This window comes from Ammodytes marinus, assembly GCF_949987685.1.
Source record: "Ammodytes marinus genome assembly, chromosome: 5".
Taxonomy (NCBI): domain Eukaryota; kingdom Metazoa; phylum Chordata; class Actinopteri; order Uranoscopiformes; family Ammodytidae; genus Ammodytes; species Ammodytes marinus.
The window spans coordinates 18,843,892-18,863,528 of record NC_137234.1 but is presented as its reverse complement, the minus strand read 5'-3'; the positions used below and the strand labels follow the sequence as shown (position 1 = coordinate 18,863,528).

At 45.1% G+C, this 19,637-nt stretch overlaps 1 protein-coding gene across 1 annotated transcript in view; it reads left to right on the top strand.

Annotated features, from left to right (window-relative positions):
- The window catches only part of dusp8a (dual specificity phosphatase 8a), a 44,632-nt gene that overhangs the window by 8,815 nt on the left and 16,180 nt on the right, over positions 1–19,637 (top strand). The window contains exon 3 of the mRNA XM_080027587.1: positions 8,843–8,981. Coding sequence (XP_079883713.1) covers positions 8,843–8,981 — 139 coding nt within the window. The remainder of the gene's footprint in view (positions 1–8,842; positions 8,982–19,637) is intronic.

Genomic DNA, 19,637 nt, shown 5'->3' with positions numbered 1-19,637 from the left:
GCGGTTGGTGTAAGCTTGGGGTTACAAGTATTGTAAATTACAAGCTTTCTGTCCTCTTATTTCACCGCATTGAACTCGTGAAAACAGAAGACATGCTTATAGTGAAGGGTTATAGTGTAGTGTTTTTTTTAATGTAGAGAGAGCCGTGTACCTGGCATATAGAAGCTACACACGTTTATTTTGCAAGAAAAACCGGCAGAGCACAAATCTTTCCCCAGAAAAAGTGTTGGGTGGTCTGAATAATTTACTAATCGCTTAGACTAAATTGGCGAGTGTTATATTTGAGCCCTGCACGACACTCTCCGCTGATCACAGTGATGGTGCTGCAGAGACACCTTTCATGTTATGTTGTCTTCTAACTTTATAACTCGCATGTGGGTATTTTGACAGCAAATGTTATAGACTACGCATGTGTGAAGTGGAGCCGTGACGTTAGCGTTATCAAAACCGTTGTGTTTTCCAAAAAATCCTCCCTGGGAGTAGATCTCAAAAACTTGCGGTTTCATGCTTGCGTTTGCTGTTTTCATGTAAATGATATAGTGCAACCGCGAGAATATTTCCGCGTTTGCACCATTTCGTGTTGTCGTGTAAAGTGCCCCTAACCCACATGCTTTTTCGTCTCGCTCAAAATTCACCAGGATTAACTGGACGGGGATCTTGTATAACACCTTGTGTATAAGTGCATTCTCCCAGCCTGTGGTGTGTACACATACCCAGACACAAGAGAAGCTGCTATGCCTGAAAGCCACACAGGAGAAGATCCTGCATCTCATGACTCATCCTGACCCAAAGATCCAGTTTTCGCTCATATAATAATGGTTTTATTTCTGGTTGCGATGATGCATGGCATAATCTTGCAGTCTACATATTTAAACATGGGAAAGAAAGGAGAGAAAAAAGGTGGAGAGGTTGAAAAAAATCTTAGAGTTGGAAAGCTGTGAAGTCAGTGAGAGACATTTTGGATCTAGACAGACTTTGAGCTTCATTGCTTTAGTCGAAGTAGCAAATGTGAGTGAGTGTGTGTGCTTCTATGCTGGGTCTATTGGATCCATCTCTGTGTGGGGGGCCCTGTGGTTGGCAGGTCTCACGCTGTGCAACCCCATGGAGCCATGCTTCCTCCCGCTCACTTTCAATATCGTGACAGCTTTGTCTGTCTGTCCGTCTGTCTACCTCCCACCAATGGACCCGTTCCTTCATCATTTATACCTTTTTCCATCCCCCTATCTTTCTGGTGTTGCCCCGTGGCTGGTTTGTTATTATCCAACAACCCCCCCCATCCCCAGTAAAGAGGATAAGGCCTTTGCGATTAATGTGAGGGCTGGATAAAGCTGGAACTAGCCGTGTGAGAGAAGGAGGGCCCGACGGACTCAGACTCTTTTGTTATTGGCTAAGCATGACATCATCCCTTTTGTGCGGACACTGGCAGGCCGCGGGCTGGGCACGTGCAGACTGGCTGTGTGTGGTGTTTAAGCCGACTCCCAGCTAACCCCTCTCTCTCTCACAGGCACACACACACACACACACACACACACACACACACACACACACACACACACACACACACACACACACACACACACACACACACACACACACACACACACACCATCCTCTCTACCCCCCACATGGCTCTGAGCATTGCCCAGTAGTCGCCTCAGCCAGCCAAGCCAAGACAGCAAAGGACACCATTGTTGCTCTTTGTTGGGGAAGTGAATGCAGGAAGCGGGAGAGCAGCACTGAGGGCATTCATGGATGGGCTGCTGCCTCCGCCTCCTCCCCGGCTGCCTCCCGCCTCACATCCCATTGAGCCCTAATAGCCTGCATCCCCCCAAGGCGCTGCACTCACCCTCTTTCATAGAAGGCTCCTGACGCTTCAGTTAACTGAGCTGAATGAACATTCATGACCGACCAGTGCAGCAAGCGATCAAAATGGTGTCCTCTTTTCTTCTCCTCTTTCACATCTCATCCCTTCATAACCTCTTGTTTTAATGCTGTCTATGATGTAGGCCAGAGAGAGGTGTATACAGTAGGTTAGGTGGTGGTGGGACAGGGATGGCACAGGCTTAGTTGGGAAACGAACAGGGCTTCCTCATGCCTTTTCCTCCAGGCCGGAGGACAGGCGGCTGGCTTCTTGGCTTAAGCCTGGCTAATCCCCGCTGCTGTGGCGGGGACAGCCGGTCCAGGCTGGCCCTGACAGATGGACCAGAGGTTTTTCACTACCAGCAGCCAGTCTGGGGAAGCAGCACACACTTCCTCCTCCTGTATGAATGTTCCACTGATGAATGAATGCATGCATGAATGAATAAAGCAGTCTACTCATAGGTACAGACTCTGTATATTTTCCTGTGAATTGGCATACTCACCTGTTTTTTGGAAAGTGGATCGGGTATCAGCCACAGCCATACATGACCAATCCACATTCAAAAGCTCTTTCTTCTTCTTTTTTTCTGTCAGTGTCTTAGCAAGATTCAGTATAGCTGCTAACAAAATGCGATTAGAATTGGAATTTAATTCAATTTGTTAATTCAATATATTCTATTATGTTGTTGATTTATTTAAAAAAATTACAATAATAATAAAGTAAACGCATTCAATGTAACAATTTTCTGCTCCTCTCTGTTTTGTCATATTGAAAAAGTGAATACTCAAACAAGTAATTTTGGGGCATCGACACCAGCTGAGGGAAATTATCCTGAGCATTTTAAACAATTCCCTGCTGTTTTACTGCATAAATCAAAAGAATAATTGAAAAAAAAATCAACAGATTAATATATAATAAAAAGATGCGTTAGCTGCAACCATCATTTTATATTTTGTCCACTACTATCATGCCTGTGTGGGAACTTACCAACATGGTTAATTATTTGTGTTGTCTTTAAAAGTCCTACTACTACCTGTAATCACGCTCTAGTATGTCTTCAAAATATTAGTCATGAAAGGGAACAGAAGCCCAATTAACGTTGCTTGGTGTTATGGCCACGTAGCAATAAAGAGCGCCAGGCCAGGGGTCTGTGATCTCGTCTGTGATCTTAATTGGATTGTGTCAAACAAACTGAGGGCCCTGCTGCCTAGCACAGGGGGGAGACTGCACATGACCAGTTAATGCATTTATGCAATGAGGAAGATCCCCATTCATTCCATTTATGACGCACCATATGTTGTGTTTATCTTCTTTGAAAGGGTATAATGATACATGATGGGAAATTAGGGGGTACCTTGAGTATCAAAGGTGAGTATTCCTGCGATTGTGTAAAACAAACTGAGTCAAAAGTGATTTTGCCTGTGATTTAAGTGTCAGACAAAGGCCAAACACACTGGTAATTTCTTTAGAAAACACCGTACAGTTTTCATAATGATACCGTTCTGGACACAGACGTTTCCAGTAAGTAGAGTGCAGTATTTCAAAATGAGGGACTACACTCATTGTGTGTGTCAACTGCCTTGACAGTAGCAGCACAACTGACATCTAAGTTGATGACTCACTGGACTGTTTCCCAGATTTCCCAGAGGGCAAACTCAGGGAATTTTTTTGTACGTTTCATTCACATTTTTCCTTTTGCCAAGTTCAAATAAAGGCACTGTAGCCTGCGGTGGTTTTCCTACAGAGCAGGATATGTCATGTGTTTGCTTTGGTGAGGTCATGGCATGAATCATTGTTTGCTTTAAGGATCCCGATGTTTGACTTCGACATACAATCACACATACAGTACTGTATATGGTTTTGAGACAAAAGGCTACTGCATCATATAGCAGGGCAAACATTTATGTAAAAGTCATTTCTTTAATTCACAGATGTAAGCAAAGATGGAGGGAATGTTTTATATAGGATTTACGGGTATGAAATGTGGCTTTCATTTTATACAAAGCGAAAACATTACATGGTTTAACCGGATATACAGCATGCATGTGCTCTTTATAGACAAAATAATATAATATTATAGTGTGTGTGTGTGTGTGTGTGTGTGTGTGTGTGTGTGTGTGTGTGTGTGTGTGTGTGTGTGTGTGTGTGTGTGTGTGTGTGTGACAGACAGGGAGAGATAGGCTGCAGAGAAATTCTATACTTGCATGTGAATGTCTACATACATGACTTGCATCTGAATGTGTAACCTACGGTATGTGGGGCCTGGTGTGAGTGTTAAAGGTCCTCTTGACTTTTCAGTGGTGTGAGGGTGTGACCAGATCAGGTGACCATATCTCTGAAATGACCAGTGATGACCTAACACTCCACATGCACAGAGGCCTCAGGGACTTTTACCACACTGAACTTGTCTGAAACACACAAACACACGCACAGACATACGGTTTGTTACTGAATGACACTAATGCTTATTCTTAAAACCAAAGCCAGACTAGTCACCTTAACCCATAGCTCTCGTACCTTGTTTCATTGTTTCCTCATGAGGATGAAAGTACAAGGAACTCTGTGACACACACATCACACCTAGACAGGCTTACATGGAAGTGGCAGCTGCCAGTGCCAGTCAATGACATCACCTGGCCCGAGGGCGGTATCTTTACAGCAGGGAGTGCTTTATGTCGCACCCTGTGTGGTGGAGTCCTCAACTGACAGATCGACTTCAAGGAGAGGTCACTGCCTGTTTCAGCAGCTCCTTTATTAGTATGTAATGTACTGTATGTTTTGGGAGTCTGCGCCAAAGCATAAGGCCACTTTATAGCCATATTGACATTATAAGCCTTGTCAAAAAGTGCCTACAAATTAAGAAGTAATAAGAGAATGAAGGTATGATGTGTGCAGTATGTTGTGCACTTGCTGCATCAATGTAAGGGCACAAGGTCAGACTTTATTGCCCTTAAAAAAAACTTTTGACATTGCAATGCACAGTATATTTAATTCTCCTGTGTCAACTCTTAGGCTCCAGACCTCTTTATATTCACATTTTGAGCAGAAGACACTTTGTTGAAGCAAGTTCACAATGCATGCCACTTTTTGTTTCTGTGGGGCATCCCAGAGAGGAGGCACTGAGCATTCCCAGACTGCGCTACAGGAATGCTGGACTTACTTTCTGTGTTTTTTTAGACTGTTTGTGCTGATGTAGTGTCAAAGGACAGTCAGACAGGACAAACACAAGCACATACTGTCCCGCTCAGCACTGACCTTGTCACGAGCCAGTAGCACCCAGTAGGTCAGGGGGAAACCATCTTTAATTTTATTACACAAGCACTTACCGTAACCCCAGATATATTTTGTTTCACAAGCTGCGCGTCTCATCTATACTGCGTGTGTGTGTGTGTGTGTGTGTGTGTGTGTGTGTGTGTGTGTGTGTGTGTGTGTGTGTGTGTGTGTGTGTGTGTGTGTGTGTGTGTGTGTGTGTGTGTGTGTGTGTGTGTGTGTGTGTGTGTGTGTGTGTGTGTGTGTGTGTGTGTGTGTGTGTGTGTGTGTGTGTGTGTGTGTGTGTGTGTGTGTGTGTGTGTGTGTGTATGTTGTTGATACCAGCCTTGTGTCAGACCTAGTTTTTCTCCCGCTCCTTGCATATTTCATAACAGTCTTCTCTCTCTTGCCTGACACCTTCCCTTTTTCTCCTTTTCCCTCACATTTTCTTTTTTTTCCACTTCACCTAATTTACACAAATAAAAACACATGTTCTACTGCCTTTTTTCTCTCTCTTGCTTTCCTTGCAATCACTTTCTCTCTTTACTGGCGTCTCCCTTCTGCAAATGACGGGAGATGCATAAGCTCTCCCCGTGACCATATCTTGTTTATGTCTAGCTGTGATGCCATTCTTAAGATCCTCCTTTAGAGGATGCTTGGGTGCAGCATTTGGTCTTCCAGTAACCACCTTCTGTCCCTCTGTGCACCCTCCTCCTCTCTCGAAATGTGATTGTCCTTCTCCCTCTACTTAACTTCTTGAGCTTTCTTCTTTTCCCCCTCCTCTTCCTATATCCCTCTGTTTGTTTCTCCCTTTCCCTCCTGGCCCCTCCTTTTTTTCCCCTTCTCTCTGCCAGTGGCATTCCGTGTTTACCTGCAGTGTGCATGCGTCAGAGGAGCGCCCGGGCCAGTACAGTAGTGAGTAGTGAGGCTGTAGCACTGCAGAGGGATAACAAGAGATCCCGTGCAACTGCTGCAGTCTTGACAGCCAACCCCGTGCACGTCCGGGTCGTTGACCTCTAACACTGCAGCAAACTCTATGCATATCACGTACTGAGCTGGAGGTGGAGTTTGTGATTTAATATGCATATCGATATTATATTATACTATTTCTTTACTATCATTCATTCACTTCTTAGAAATTGGGATGAGTTCAGTAGAGGTGTAATTTCATCCTCTTAGCTGAAACATTGAATAGATCTTCCACATTTTCTATGGATGTTTCTAAACTTATAGATGAGCACAGCATTTGATGTATTGGTTATTTAATACAGCATGCCTGCATCACCCTCTGGTAATCCGACAGTAAGTAACATACTGATTGACAATTCTATATTTACTCTGTGTGTGACAATTCTATATTTACTCTGTGTGTGTGTGTGTGTGTGTGTGTGTGTGTGTGTGTGTGTGTGTGTGTGTGTGTGTGTGTGTGTGTGTGTGTGTGTGTGTGTGTGTGTGTGTGTGTGTGTGTGTGTGTGTGTGTGTGTGTGTGTGTGTGTGTGTGTGTGTGTGTGTGTGTGTGTGTGTGTGTGTGTGTGTGTGTGTGTATAGTTAAAGGCCTGTAATCCTCAGGCATTCAGACTAGGCTCCAAAATTAGATCTGATCTCATTAGGATTATTAGCCAAAATTATCCTGGGTTTGTAAAGATGGAGGATGTAGGGGATTTAAATCAACGAGAGGTACGGAGATACACATGTTAAAAGGAAATGAGTGCTATATACAGGCAGACTTAAGACGGGAAAACGTGGATAAAACACTGCAGTTTGTTTTGAGCACAATGTCAAGCGCATGCAGGCAGTCACCACCAGGCTCTACAAACTAGTGCTGCTTTATGTATTTGTATCTCTTGGTGCAGTGTTTTGGATGTAAGCAGATACTGGGCCAGAAATCAAGTTGTTCGATGCCACTCTTTTTTTTTTTTTTTCTTCTTTTTTTTTTTTTTAGTGATGCGGTACATGACAACAGTGCGAGACATGACAAAAACACCATTGTTTGTGGGACAAGACTACATGAACACGTTTGAAACACGACAAGCTGTTGGAGACAAGACGACAAGCTGTTGGAGACAAGACAACAACAACAACAACAACAAAAAATGACAAGTAATACAAATAAATAAATAATAATATATTATTATATATATACGATAAACAAATAGGAGCAAAAAAATTATAATAATGGCACTCTTGATCAATACCACAAATCAGGGTTTCAGCTTCAGCTCTTCATGTAGTCGTGTCAGCATTGGTGCTGCATGCAGGCAGGCAGGCAGGCAGCACTAAGCAAGTTTTTGTTAATGGACCCAGAGTTACTTGTAAACAGACTTCAGAGACTGACCTTGTCCTGTCTAAATCACCAACGTGGCTGTGTGCCCAGGCGCTGTGCTACAGCTGCTCCGTAAGCAGAAACATAATCAGGCACAAATACACACACACTATGTAGCTGTGTAGATCATGAGTGGTGGTTGCCACCATGCCTTTCAGCATGCATGGAGCTGAGAAAGGATAGGTGCTAATGCTTGGAGGACGTGCAAGTTTTGCCTGGAAGCTAGCAGCTATTCAGTGGCAAATTTTATCTGAGGATGATGCACTGCTGGTAATTGAAGAAATGCAGCGGGTTGTCCTGACTCATCCTGGTCCTCCTTAATGTTGGGTTGCATCACTTCCACTACCGTGCCCTTCTTTCTGGCCTCCCTTCTTCACTTTCCTCCTCTTTTTTTCCTCCTGCATCTCTCTCCACCTCTTCTCCATCTTCCCCTGCCCGGCTACTCCACTGCCCCCACCCTCCTCATCCCTTCCTTCCTGCTAGTCCCGCCTCCTCTTCCCTCTCTCCCCTCCTGTCCAGTGGCTGTTCAATGATGCAGTGATTCATAGCTGCAGCAGTAGGAGCTGCCTGGTGGTCATGTGACCAAAGCCTGCCTGACAACATGGGGAACAACACAGCCTGGCGGGTGTGCATGCAGGCACATGCACTGGCTCACACTCTCTCGTGCAAACAAACACACACACACACACACAATGGGCATCACATCAGCGTTGCATGCCCTTGTCCTCCCATCGTTCTCGCAAACAGCATCACATTGATGCTCACTCACGCCACGTATACTGAATTTTTATGTCTATGTTATGACATTGCCTCCCATTACAACAACCAACCCTCTCAGCAGTATATCTGGACAGTAAATAAAGCCACACAGCAACACTCAGCCCTAATGCATTATTCACAATGCTTTTCCCTCATAATGTCATAACTAACTCTAGAATCACCTGTAGTTCATCCTGCTTACTGTTGCAGCCACGGTCAGGCAGTGTTTATAGTCGTAACTCCGAATGATGTGTTTTGTGAGTTCATTTTGTTTTTCCTCGTGCTTCTTCCTGGTGTGTATTAAAGGCAGCAGAGTGATCAAGTGTTTGCGTAAACTATCAGACAGCTGCAATGTTGAACCATGCAGCAGCCAGCTCACGTGCATTGTGTATGTATTTTCTCAGCTGAGCAACCTTACCCCTTATTCCCTTTTTAAGAATCAGTTGGTCTGATAAAACATACATGGTGTGTGTGTGTGTGTGTGTGTGTGTGTGTGTGTGTGTGTGTGTGTGTGTGTGTATTGTGTCCAATATGCAAATTTGATTCCAGTAGTACCAGTTGCATTAACTTACTCTGACTTCCCTGTTGGTACTGGATACTTGACGTACTTTGCTCTCCCCTCTCTTCCTTGTTGTTTATCCTCTGTGCAGGTGGAGCTGGGCAGGAAGCAGGAAGTGGTGGTTTATGACCAGAGTTCCAAAGAGGCAGTGCATCTGTCCAAAGATGGCTTTGTTCACATCCTCATGGGAAAGCTGGAGGGCACCTTCCACAAAGTCTCCCTGCTCACTGGTACGTCGGAATAAGTGTGCGGAGCAATGAGTGTGAGCATGGCGGGGTTGATGTTCAGGATTCTATCTTAGTTAATTGTTGTTTTTCTCCATTTGTTACCCACTTCCTTGAAAAGCGGGCACCCCCCCCCCCCCCACACACACACACACACACACACACACACACACACACACACACACACACCACACACACACACACACACACACACACACACACACACACACACACACACACACACACACACACACACACAAACACACACAAATGTCTGCTTTATTTGAGTGTGTTGTGCACAGTTTGGTCAGCAGATGTCACTGATGAGCACAACACGTGTTCATCTGCTCAGTCACATGAAACTAGCTGTTCCTCATTTCCACACTTGCAGGGATCACACTTTCACAGGTATATGTGGAGATGAAAGGATAGGAGGAAGTATTAAAAGTATAAAAGCTTACTGCCTGGGTACAAAGCCTCTCTGATTCTGATGACTCTTTGATGTTTAAGCTTCCCTGGAGACTTTCTCCTATAGCCAGCATCACTGATATGAAGCTGAAGCTTAACTCCAATCCTCTGGCCTTATTTACCACCATTTATTATCCTGTCATAGTGTCCACTAAGCACGCTAAGACTTATAATTGAGCTCCAGCAAGACTGTTAATAGCCTTGTTGAGTTAATAACCTCTCGATGGCGCTGGCTGGCTGCTGCTTTTTTTTTAAAGAGACTACATCACACACACACACACACACACACACACACACACACACACACACACACACACACACATACACACATCCAGTAGCAGAGGCTTATGAATTCATCCCAAATGTGTCCGCTCAGAATGGAGAGCGTAATCTGCCTCATTCAGGATTGAGACGGCAGTGGCATGCTGTTCGGGTAAATCTCTGCTCTCTTCTCTGCAGCATCCCCACATCCCAATTCATTCTTCTCCAACGCTAGGGAGATTATCTTTTTTCATGAGTCATTCATAGATGCTGAGGATTGCCTCAAAGCACCGGGGCTCCACAATTAGTCACGGTAACACAGAGATGTACTAAGCACATGCTTAGGCATTACAGCATACACTGTATATATGCACACACACACACACACACACACAAAACCATGTTCGATATCTCTCATACACACACACACACACACTAGCTGATTGTTTCTGATAGCCAGGTTTTTCCTCCTCAGCCTTTGCTTTATTTAAATTAGATTTTGGTTGGGATCAAACATCATTCCCTTCTTAATAACAGACCCCCCTTTGTCAGCCTTTCCCTTCTCTTCCTCTCCACCAGTCCCATCAGCTCTCTCTCCTGGAGGAAGAAAAAGAGCAATCACACTTCTTCCTTTTCTGTCCCCGCTTTTCTGCTGTTTCCACGACAACTGTGGCAGAGAATATTCCCAATAAGGACTCAGCCAATGGCGTTGGCCGTTGTTTGGGTGCTTGTATTATTGGGGTCAGTGGAGCTAGCAGCCTCTGTCTGTCCATACTCGGTGGTTATTTGTGTATGCGTGAATGTGGCTGGGCAGATGGGGGGGGGGGGAGTTGCATGTACACGTATACATGCGTGCAGTCTTGCCTGCATGCATTTGTGCCTGATCACATGTGGACGTGCGCTGCAGGATTTGTTCGTGTGTCAAAGGAGGCTGCAGATTTTTCATGAGAGAGAGAGATGGCATGTGAGAAGAAAAAGGCCACAAAAATTTTTTTGCCATGGAATTTGTAAGGCTTTTGAACATTGTTTCATAAATCATTATAATTAACCACACAATATGCTAATTAGAAAGCATATGGGGAAGACCGTTTTCATCATGGGTTTTAGTTTGTTGTGTGTGTGTGTGTGTGTGTGTGTGTGTGTGTGTGTTTGTGTGTGTGTGTGTGTGTGTAAAAATCAGAAAAGGCTGCTGTGCTTTAGTTTCTATTGGAAATTTAATGTATTTGTGTTGTAGTCTACAGGATGAACAACACAAGTCATTTTGAGGTGACACTCTGGGCTCTTGTTCCCCCTGCCCCCCTTCTGAACCTCTGATTTATAATGCTAGTAGTTCATGCGATGACTTCATATCTGATTGATGGCTTATTTTGGGCCTCACATGCACATACCACACACGCACAGCACACACCGTAACATTGCTTCAAATCAAGTGATGGGGTGGTGTGAGAAGAGAGGGGGTCGGATAGAGGGATAAAAAGCAAAGAATCCATAAATGGGATTGACAGGCTGAATTAGATAACTATTACTGACCTGCCTTGGGGGGGGGGAAAGGATTACCTGCCTTAACAGATATTTATCCAGAAGCTTGCCAAAGGGAGATATTGGCACAGTCTTGTAGAGACGCACACGCAATCCCTAACAGTCAGGTTATGTTTTTCATATTTAAAGGCTGTATTTTTCTTCAGTCTCAAACTTTCCAAGTAAGGGAATTGATTGCAGGAACATTTGGCAGATGAGCTGCTTGAATGACCTGTTTCATAAAGCAAAGTGCATGTACTGTGAATATATTGATCTAAAATGGGTGACTCCTCTTCTGTTTCTTTCCATTCAGTAAATGATCAATAAGTCAGGCGCAATAACCTCAGCACTTCCTCCATGTGGGTGATGTCATGGAGCAATAGGGCCATTGTTTTTGGGATGAGAAAATTCTTCCTGGTACTGATGATGGCTCCCACCCAGTGTTTATTTTGAAATGTATATTCATACACAATACAGGATGCGGTCGTGGTGCAGTTGGAAATGCGTGTATGTGAATTCATGTTTTCACGTGGGGTAATGCGTACGCTTGCGTTATTACTTCATCATCGGCTGTGTGAAAGTGTTTGTGAGAAACATGTCTCCCCGGGGACAACCATATTTTTACCACAGCAATGATCTCACCCAGCTGGAGCTCGGGTTGATGTGTCTTTCCTTTGTCATAGTAGTTGTGTGTGTGTGTGTGTGTGTGTGTGTGTGTGTGTGTGTGTGTGTGTGTGTGTGTGTGTGTGTGTGTGTGTGTGTGTGTGTGTGTGTGTGTGTGTGTGTGTGTGTGTGTGTGTGTGTGTGTGTGTGTGTGTGTGTGTGTGTGTGTGTGTGTGTGTGTGTGTGTGTGTGTGTGTGTGTGTGTGTGTGTGTGTGTGTGTGTGTGTGTGTGTGTGTGTGTGTGTGTGTTTTGGTCGAGGAGGAGAACATCGCATGGTTGGAGCCAGCAAAGCTCCCCAGTGGATCTAAAGTTTGCGTGTTTCCCACCAATCTGCAGCGCACAGCCAAACCAAAGAGAACACTGCCTGCTAGTGTGCTACTAGGTGGTATGCTAACTGATGCCAACTGCGTAGCTGTGTCATGCGTCACATCAGCCCTGATGTGGGCCCTGCCAGGATGAAATGTTTTGATGTTGGCCTGTGGACCTCTTGTTCTAGTTTTAGCTCAAGGGGCTGCAGAGAGAGAATAGAAAAAGAAGAATGATCAAAGAGGGTAAAGGGAGAGAGAAAAGAAAGTGTGGAATATGCACTTGTGTTGTGCAGATGAAAAGCTGAGTTGGGTAATTGTTTCAAGCAGGTGGGAGGTTGATATAGACATTAGAATTCTGTCTTTTTGTAGCACTTTTTATTGAAGTATACTTTAAGAACTGACATCTGAAAAAGTAAAACAGATAAAAAAAAAATTATTATAATTCTCCAGTCGTCGAATGGACTGACAGGTCCAATAAATGTGAAGGGACAGTGACGCAGCTTTCCCAGGTGTGTTTTTCATCCATCTAATGTTTGTGTGTGTGTGTGGGGGGGGGGGGGGGGGGGGGGGGGGGGGGGGGGGGGCGACATTTGAGCTCTGCCTTAATTGAGTCACCAGTTTATTATTGAGTTATTCTACAGAACAGTTCTGTCACAACAAAACTTAAGGGTTAATCATTTAATCACAAGGACCTTCTATAGATCAATTGATCATAAAATGCAGAATGTGGGTTGCAGAACTATCTGTTAACCAGTCAAGGTTATTGTGTCCACAAGACATCATCCAGATACTGCAGGGCTGTGTAAAGCAATCGACTAAACAGGCTTGGTGAGATTTGAGCTGTGTCACATTCCATGACTAGAAGTCTAACCAGGGTTAGAATATGCTGTCACACTTCAAAAGTGACAAATGATTTTCTAAGTCATTTAGAAAAACACATTTTGGAAAGAGGTAAGACATAAAACAAAAATGAATAAAGTCAAATAAAGTATGAAATGTTGTTTGGGAGTAGCATTCCAAAGTTTCTGTTAATGAAATGTATGACTAAATTATTATTTGTTAAAAATGTGTTTGTTTAAAACGTATTTGTTAAAGCGGGTAACTATGATGATTGATATATATCATGCTGTAGTATTGGTACCTAGTGTGTAACTGGGACTTTTTTGGAGTTTTGAAAGGTTAGCATTCTGACTCCCACGCTGTCAGCCTGCCAGCTCAATGCAAAAGCACACAGGACGAGACATGGTGATGACACACTGATGAGAGGTATTAGGAGATGAAAAGGTGCCTCTCTCTTATTTTCTTTTGGCTCTCTCTTTCTCTCACACACACTAAAAACACACACAGGAGCTGCTGTGTACCCCAGGGCTTTGATGAGATCAGGTTAGGGTGTGACTGCAAAGGCAGGTACAAAGGTCAACTCAGTTATGTGTCATTCTTCTATGCTGTTATTCAATGGGGCGGCGGTTCCTGTGCGTGTGTGTGTGTATGTGTGTGTGTGTGTGTGCGTGTGCGTGCGTGCGTGCATCAGAGAGAAGCTGAAGAAGTGAGGTAATCGTGGGAGGCGGAATCTCACAATGCCGCCGTTCACGGAGACATTCCAATGAGCTACATAAGGAGGTCTGTTTGTGTCACTGTGTGTACGAGCGTTTTGTGTGTCCGTGCACATGTCTGCATGAATATGTGCATATGAAGTAGTGTGTGTGCACGCGCATGACGCAATGTTTGAGAGTGCATGTGAGAGAAATAGAAAAAGACAAAACAGAAGGAGAGCCACCGAATGTGTATGTGTGTGTGTGTGTGCAGTTTGCTCCCGTGTGCGTGTGCGTGTGTGTGTGTGTGCGTGTGAGTGTGTGTGGTCGAATAGCTCATTGAGTGAGACAGGCCGTCATGCTGAACTGTGTGTTGGTAGTCCTGGAGAAAGTCTTGCTTTGTGGTTTCTTCTTCTCCTCCCGGTTGCCCAGCAGGAAGTCTCCACATCCTCTGAACCCGCCTGAAGAGGAACATTGCCAAAACAAACAGCCGCTCATTCATAGCACACCTGAAGATTTGTAAAAACGCAAGGGTGTGCAGGATGCTTTAGCAGACATGCATCACTAATACAATGTGATAGGAATTTCATACTTAACTTTTTTACAAAAAAGCATAGCACTCTTTATTAAGGCCCACAAAGTGCCTCCTGCATCTGTTTTCGCTTGCAACAGTGCCATCTCCAGCCCTTGTAAGGGATTGACGGGGAGAAAACAATTGCCTTGGAGAAACCTAGGGTGAAGGAGATCAGGTTGATGTCTGTTTTGTCACTCAAGCCGTTTTGAGTGGCTTTCATTTACCACTATGTGCCTGCAGAAGGTGTGCTCTGATTGGCTACACTGCAGGTCAAAGAGGTTGCACTTTAATTATAGCGCCACATCCTCCATCCTTCATCTGTCCTCTTGCCACCTTCTCCGTCATCCCCTCTCTTAGCCTCCTAACCTGCCCTCTCTTTACCTCCTCTGCCTCTCCCTCCATCTGACCCCTCTCCCATTACGCCATGGGGAGCTCCGGTCAGATCAATGATTTCATTGAGAAGGAGCCAGTGGTGCCATTAGGAGGTGAGCTCACCTTCCCCGGGGAGATCTGACACATTATTCTCAATGACCTCGCCTTCCTCTCCCTCCACCCCTCCTTCCATCTCCCCCTTCAGCCCCCCCTACCCACCCTCCCCCCTCCAACACACACACACACACACACACACACACACACACACACACACACACACACACACACACACACACACACACAATTTCTCCCTCTCTATTCCCTCTCCCTCCCTCTCCTCTGTTTCACGGTGCTGAGAACAGAGCTCTATTTTTAGTCCCAGACTCCTGCGGTCGTCACATCTGGCGCCAGTGGCCTCTGTGCTCGCACCCTGGCCTGTACATACACAAACACACACACAAACGCACAAAGACACACACACACATAAACAGCAGCCCCGCCCCAGCCCAGCACCAAAAAGAAAATGGTCAAAAAGAAAATGGCCTACAAAAATATCTATGACATCACCTGCGAGCCCTGAGAAATGTGACAGGCTGTGAGAAAGCCGTGGAGTGGAGCTGTTCGGTGACCTAATGTTCCTTTCATGCAGGTATGAAATGAGGGCTCACACCTTGATGAGGTGTCGTGCAAATGCTTCACTCGCACTCACTCCTGCAAGTGAGAGCGAATGCATGCACATATGGTCGGACTCACACACACACACACACACACACACACACACACACACACACACACACACACACACACACACACACACATTATATGGTAAAAGGGCCCAGAGGAGGCCTGTTACGGAGTTGAGTTTTATGTAACAATGTTCGGCTTCTGCCAGTGTTCTCACCCCCTCCCTCGTCCGTCTCATTGGCCTCACATGATGAGCTTGATGTCATTTTCCCCTTCTTTCCCCTCAAAACCGGGGAGAACAAAAACAGGCCAGTGTGTGTGTGTGTGTGTGTGTGTGTGTGTGTGCGTGTCTGTCTGCACCGTGTGGTGTGTGAGTGTGTTTGTGAGCCATTGCCAAATGTTTCCACCATGACGTGATCTCACTGCTCTGCTAGCCTCCTGCTTCTCTTCCCCTTTATTCTCCATCACTCAGTCCCTTGCTAGCTCGGAGGGGCCACACACACACACACACACACACTAGTGGTGAAACATACTAGCATGCACAGAAAGATAAATTTTCTCCTAGATGCACGCATAGGAAATGTGCATAAATTGCAAGTAGTGGGGATTAAGATTAGAGATGAAGTCGTCAGTACAGACGGACACATACACACATCAAAGCGAAGTGACCACTATTTCTGTTCATCGCTTACTATTTTCTGCAAATCTGGAATAAACAACATGTACAATTATTACCTCAAATTTACAAGATTGCTGTAAACTGGTGTCACGAGGCGGCAGAGTCACATATTTATTAGAGTATGTTGTTGCTTGACCTTTTTGTGTGTCACAATAAGGTTGATGAAGTAACTAAATAACTATAAAGAACCACATATATTATTTGGATTTCAATTAATTCTGTGGTGCAAAGTTTATAATTCAGGAGATGCCTGAGTTTGTTTCAGGATACAAGCAAAAATAGTGTAAAACAAAAATCAACAAGTAAGTGTAGGCCTTATACAAAAAATGACACATGACATACATAGGTTTTATAATATGTTCAAATTCTGCAGAGATCGTATGCCTATGGGTGCTTGTACCACAGTGCCCTGAATACTTGTACCAGAGTTGTTTAAGCTGCTTTGTGTATACAGTCCATTCACAGCGCATACTTTCTGGCTCCTGCAGCTGCATTCGAAATCTAGAGGCCTTTTGAACATCCCATCCCGTCGCTGTCATGCATTCATCCGGCATGGAGCAAAAAATAGTTTGTTTAAACTGTTACCAGGCAGTGTCAACACATCAGGTCAACAGGAGCTGAAGTTGAACAGTGTGCTGCTGCTGCTGCTTACCCCAGGCCCGGTTTTTAAGTGCAACGCCCCCGACAGCACCTCATAACTCCAACCCCACCGTGACTTTGGGCCAAAGCGCTGCGCAGTTTGGCTGACTGCGCCATAAGCTTACCGCTGCAACATTTATCCTGATTACTCTGACACGCATGTGGAGTGGAAATTTCCAATTGCGGAAGAACACAGGGGAAAGGGAGTAGGTATAACAAGTATGCTAGTTTATCCGACCTAGAGCTGGCCTGCATCCACCAAATTCCATTCATGCCTCGGACTGCCCACCGCTGCTCCTTGTCATGGCGTCATTCCCTGGAACAATGGTGGATTCCTGTTTATCACCGGGGCTGTCTTTGATGCTTTTTTATCTCTGGCATGCCGCAGTGCTGCTTCCTTATTTACCTAATTGGTTGCCATGTTTTTTTTCAGCACTTTTAATCAGATTTAGACTGCACCACTTCCGCCATGTGGAAGAGGTGGTTCTATTTTTTGGTACCCTTTTTATCGAAGTATGTAACAGTATGAGAAAATCTATTTTAATGTGCAGTTTACTATTAATTTTCCCAAAAAAAGACGGGGGATTTTCCTTTTCCAGGGCTGATTGGCACAGGAGTGTACTGTAGCAGAGTGTTTTAAATCCTCAGCGGTTTAACACTTCCCCTGGTATGTACACAGACTTGTAGGCAGAGGTCTTATTACTGTAAATACACGCTGACCACACGTCAACTTTGGGCTGAACCTCTGGGGCTGGCGCTGCTTCCTGATAAAAGCGGGAGATTTTCCATCGCCACGGCAACAGGCTAATTTTGGAGTTCCAGGCAGGACCAAGGGCCCAGGGTTGAGGAATGCAGCAGTTTGTGATCATTCCCGGTCCTCCTCCATATCTTCCCCCTGCGCTCACACACAAAACACACACTCACTCACTCACTCACAAATGTCACTCGCGCGCAGACAATCATACACACACAGACCCACAGAGAGTTTCAGGCAGCGTACAGAGAGGCCACTTCCCCCTTCTGTTGTGTAACTATTTCCTGTTTCTCTGATAAAAGTGACATCAGGGCTCCCCAGGGTGAAAGACGCCTAGGGAACTCAGCATGTATGTGTTAAAGTGCGTGTAATGAGGGTTTAACACTGTATTTGGATAAGGAAGGGACACACACACACACACACACACACACACACAGCCATAAGCAGCCCCATCATTAGCTTTAAAAAATCATTTCTTTCTTTGCCCCGTTCCTCTGACGACATCACGTCATTCCTTCTCTATTGTTCTTCTGTCGCGCTGGTAGAGTGATGTCACTGCAGGGTTGTACACACACACACACACACACACACACACACACACACACACACACACACACACACACACACACACACACACACACACACAGGGGGCCTGTAACCTACCCTGCGGGATGTTGCGATAGCCACTGTCACCATCTCCTGCACACCCTATACACTCTCCAGGGAGTGACGCCTTACTGCTGCATTTCTCTGTGTGAGAGGACACTGCTGATTGACAAACGGTTCAGTAACATACTCATTTTCACTTTTATGATGTACAGAGTTTGCCTTGTTATATTTTTTCTTTCCAAAAATATAATAAAAGCTGATATGCATTTGAGGTCAATGGAAAAACTGTGACTGGGACTTTTGCTTTTACACATTTCATGCCTTTCATTCTGCCATGAGTCATGCGGCATGTGCTGATGAGATAATAGGAGTTGTTGCAGAAAAGAATGTTGGGGGAAATCCTGATCATATAACGCTCAGTGACAGGCACAGAGCACAGAGCAGCACCCTTTTACAGTCTAAGACAGTCTGAGCTAATTGTGAGACAGGTAGACAAGACGCTGGTTAGACACTGAGGGGAGAGTGTGTATGTGTGGAGTTCGAGGACCAGATGGCTTGGCTACCAGCACTGGTGTCAGGCCAGTGTGCCTGTCAGCCTGCCTGCTGCGCTGATTGGAGCTAATTAACACTGAACTGTTCTGAAACCAGCTTGTCAGTCTGCCTTTAGCAGCAGTACTAGCTCATTAAAAACCAACTGATCCTCTGTCAGCTACTCTCTGTCGGAGCAGCGCAGATATGACACTGCAAGAGACAGTGAGAGAGAGAGAGAGAGAGAGAGAGAGAGAGAGAGAGAGAGAGAGAGAGAGAGAGAGAGAGAGAGGGGTGTGGAGTGTTATCAGTGCATCATTGGCTTCAAGTGCTGAAAGGAAACCCTGTGCGTCTCAGCTCGGCCCATTTGCATTTAGAATGAAATAACCATCCGTAATGCTCAAGTGAACCTGTGTAGATGGACTCGCCTCTGGGGAAATCGGACGAGCCCAAACACACATACGCACACATTCTTCATCTTTTCATTCCTGCGGACTGATGTGCATGGTTCCAGCACATATCCAACCCTTTATTTTCACACGCTCATGCATTACTCCTCTACATACAACCAGCAGATGTGAGCCGTCTCACTCTCTTCATTATATGCACTCACACTTTTACACAAAGGGAATGCACAGGCTTTATATTCATGCAAACATACTATGCACATGCCTACAGTGGCATTTCATAATAAGGCCGTACAGTACCCCCCTTTTTTTCTTCATACACACACACACCGCTGCACATCTCCAACTGGGATTTTTAAGTAGTTCATCTGGTGTATGAGGGCCCGTCTGGTCCCGAAAGCCCCCCTTGGTGTGTTTGATAGCTTTCCCTCTACTCTACTGTGTGTGTGTGTGTGTGTGTGTGTGTGTGTGTGTGTGTGTGTGTGTGTGTGTGTGTGTGTGTGTGTGTGTGTGTGTGTGTGTGTGTGTGTGTGTGTGTGTGTGTGTGTGTGTGTGTGTGTGTGTGTGTGTGTGTGTGTGTGTGTGTGTGTGTGTGTGTGTGTGTGTGTGTGTGTGTGTGTGTGTGTGTGTGTGTGTGTGTGTGTGTGTAATATAATTTGTTGCCA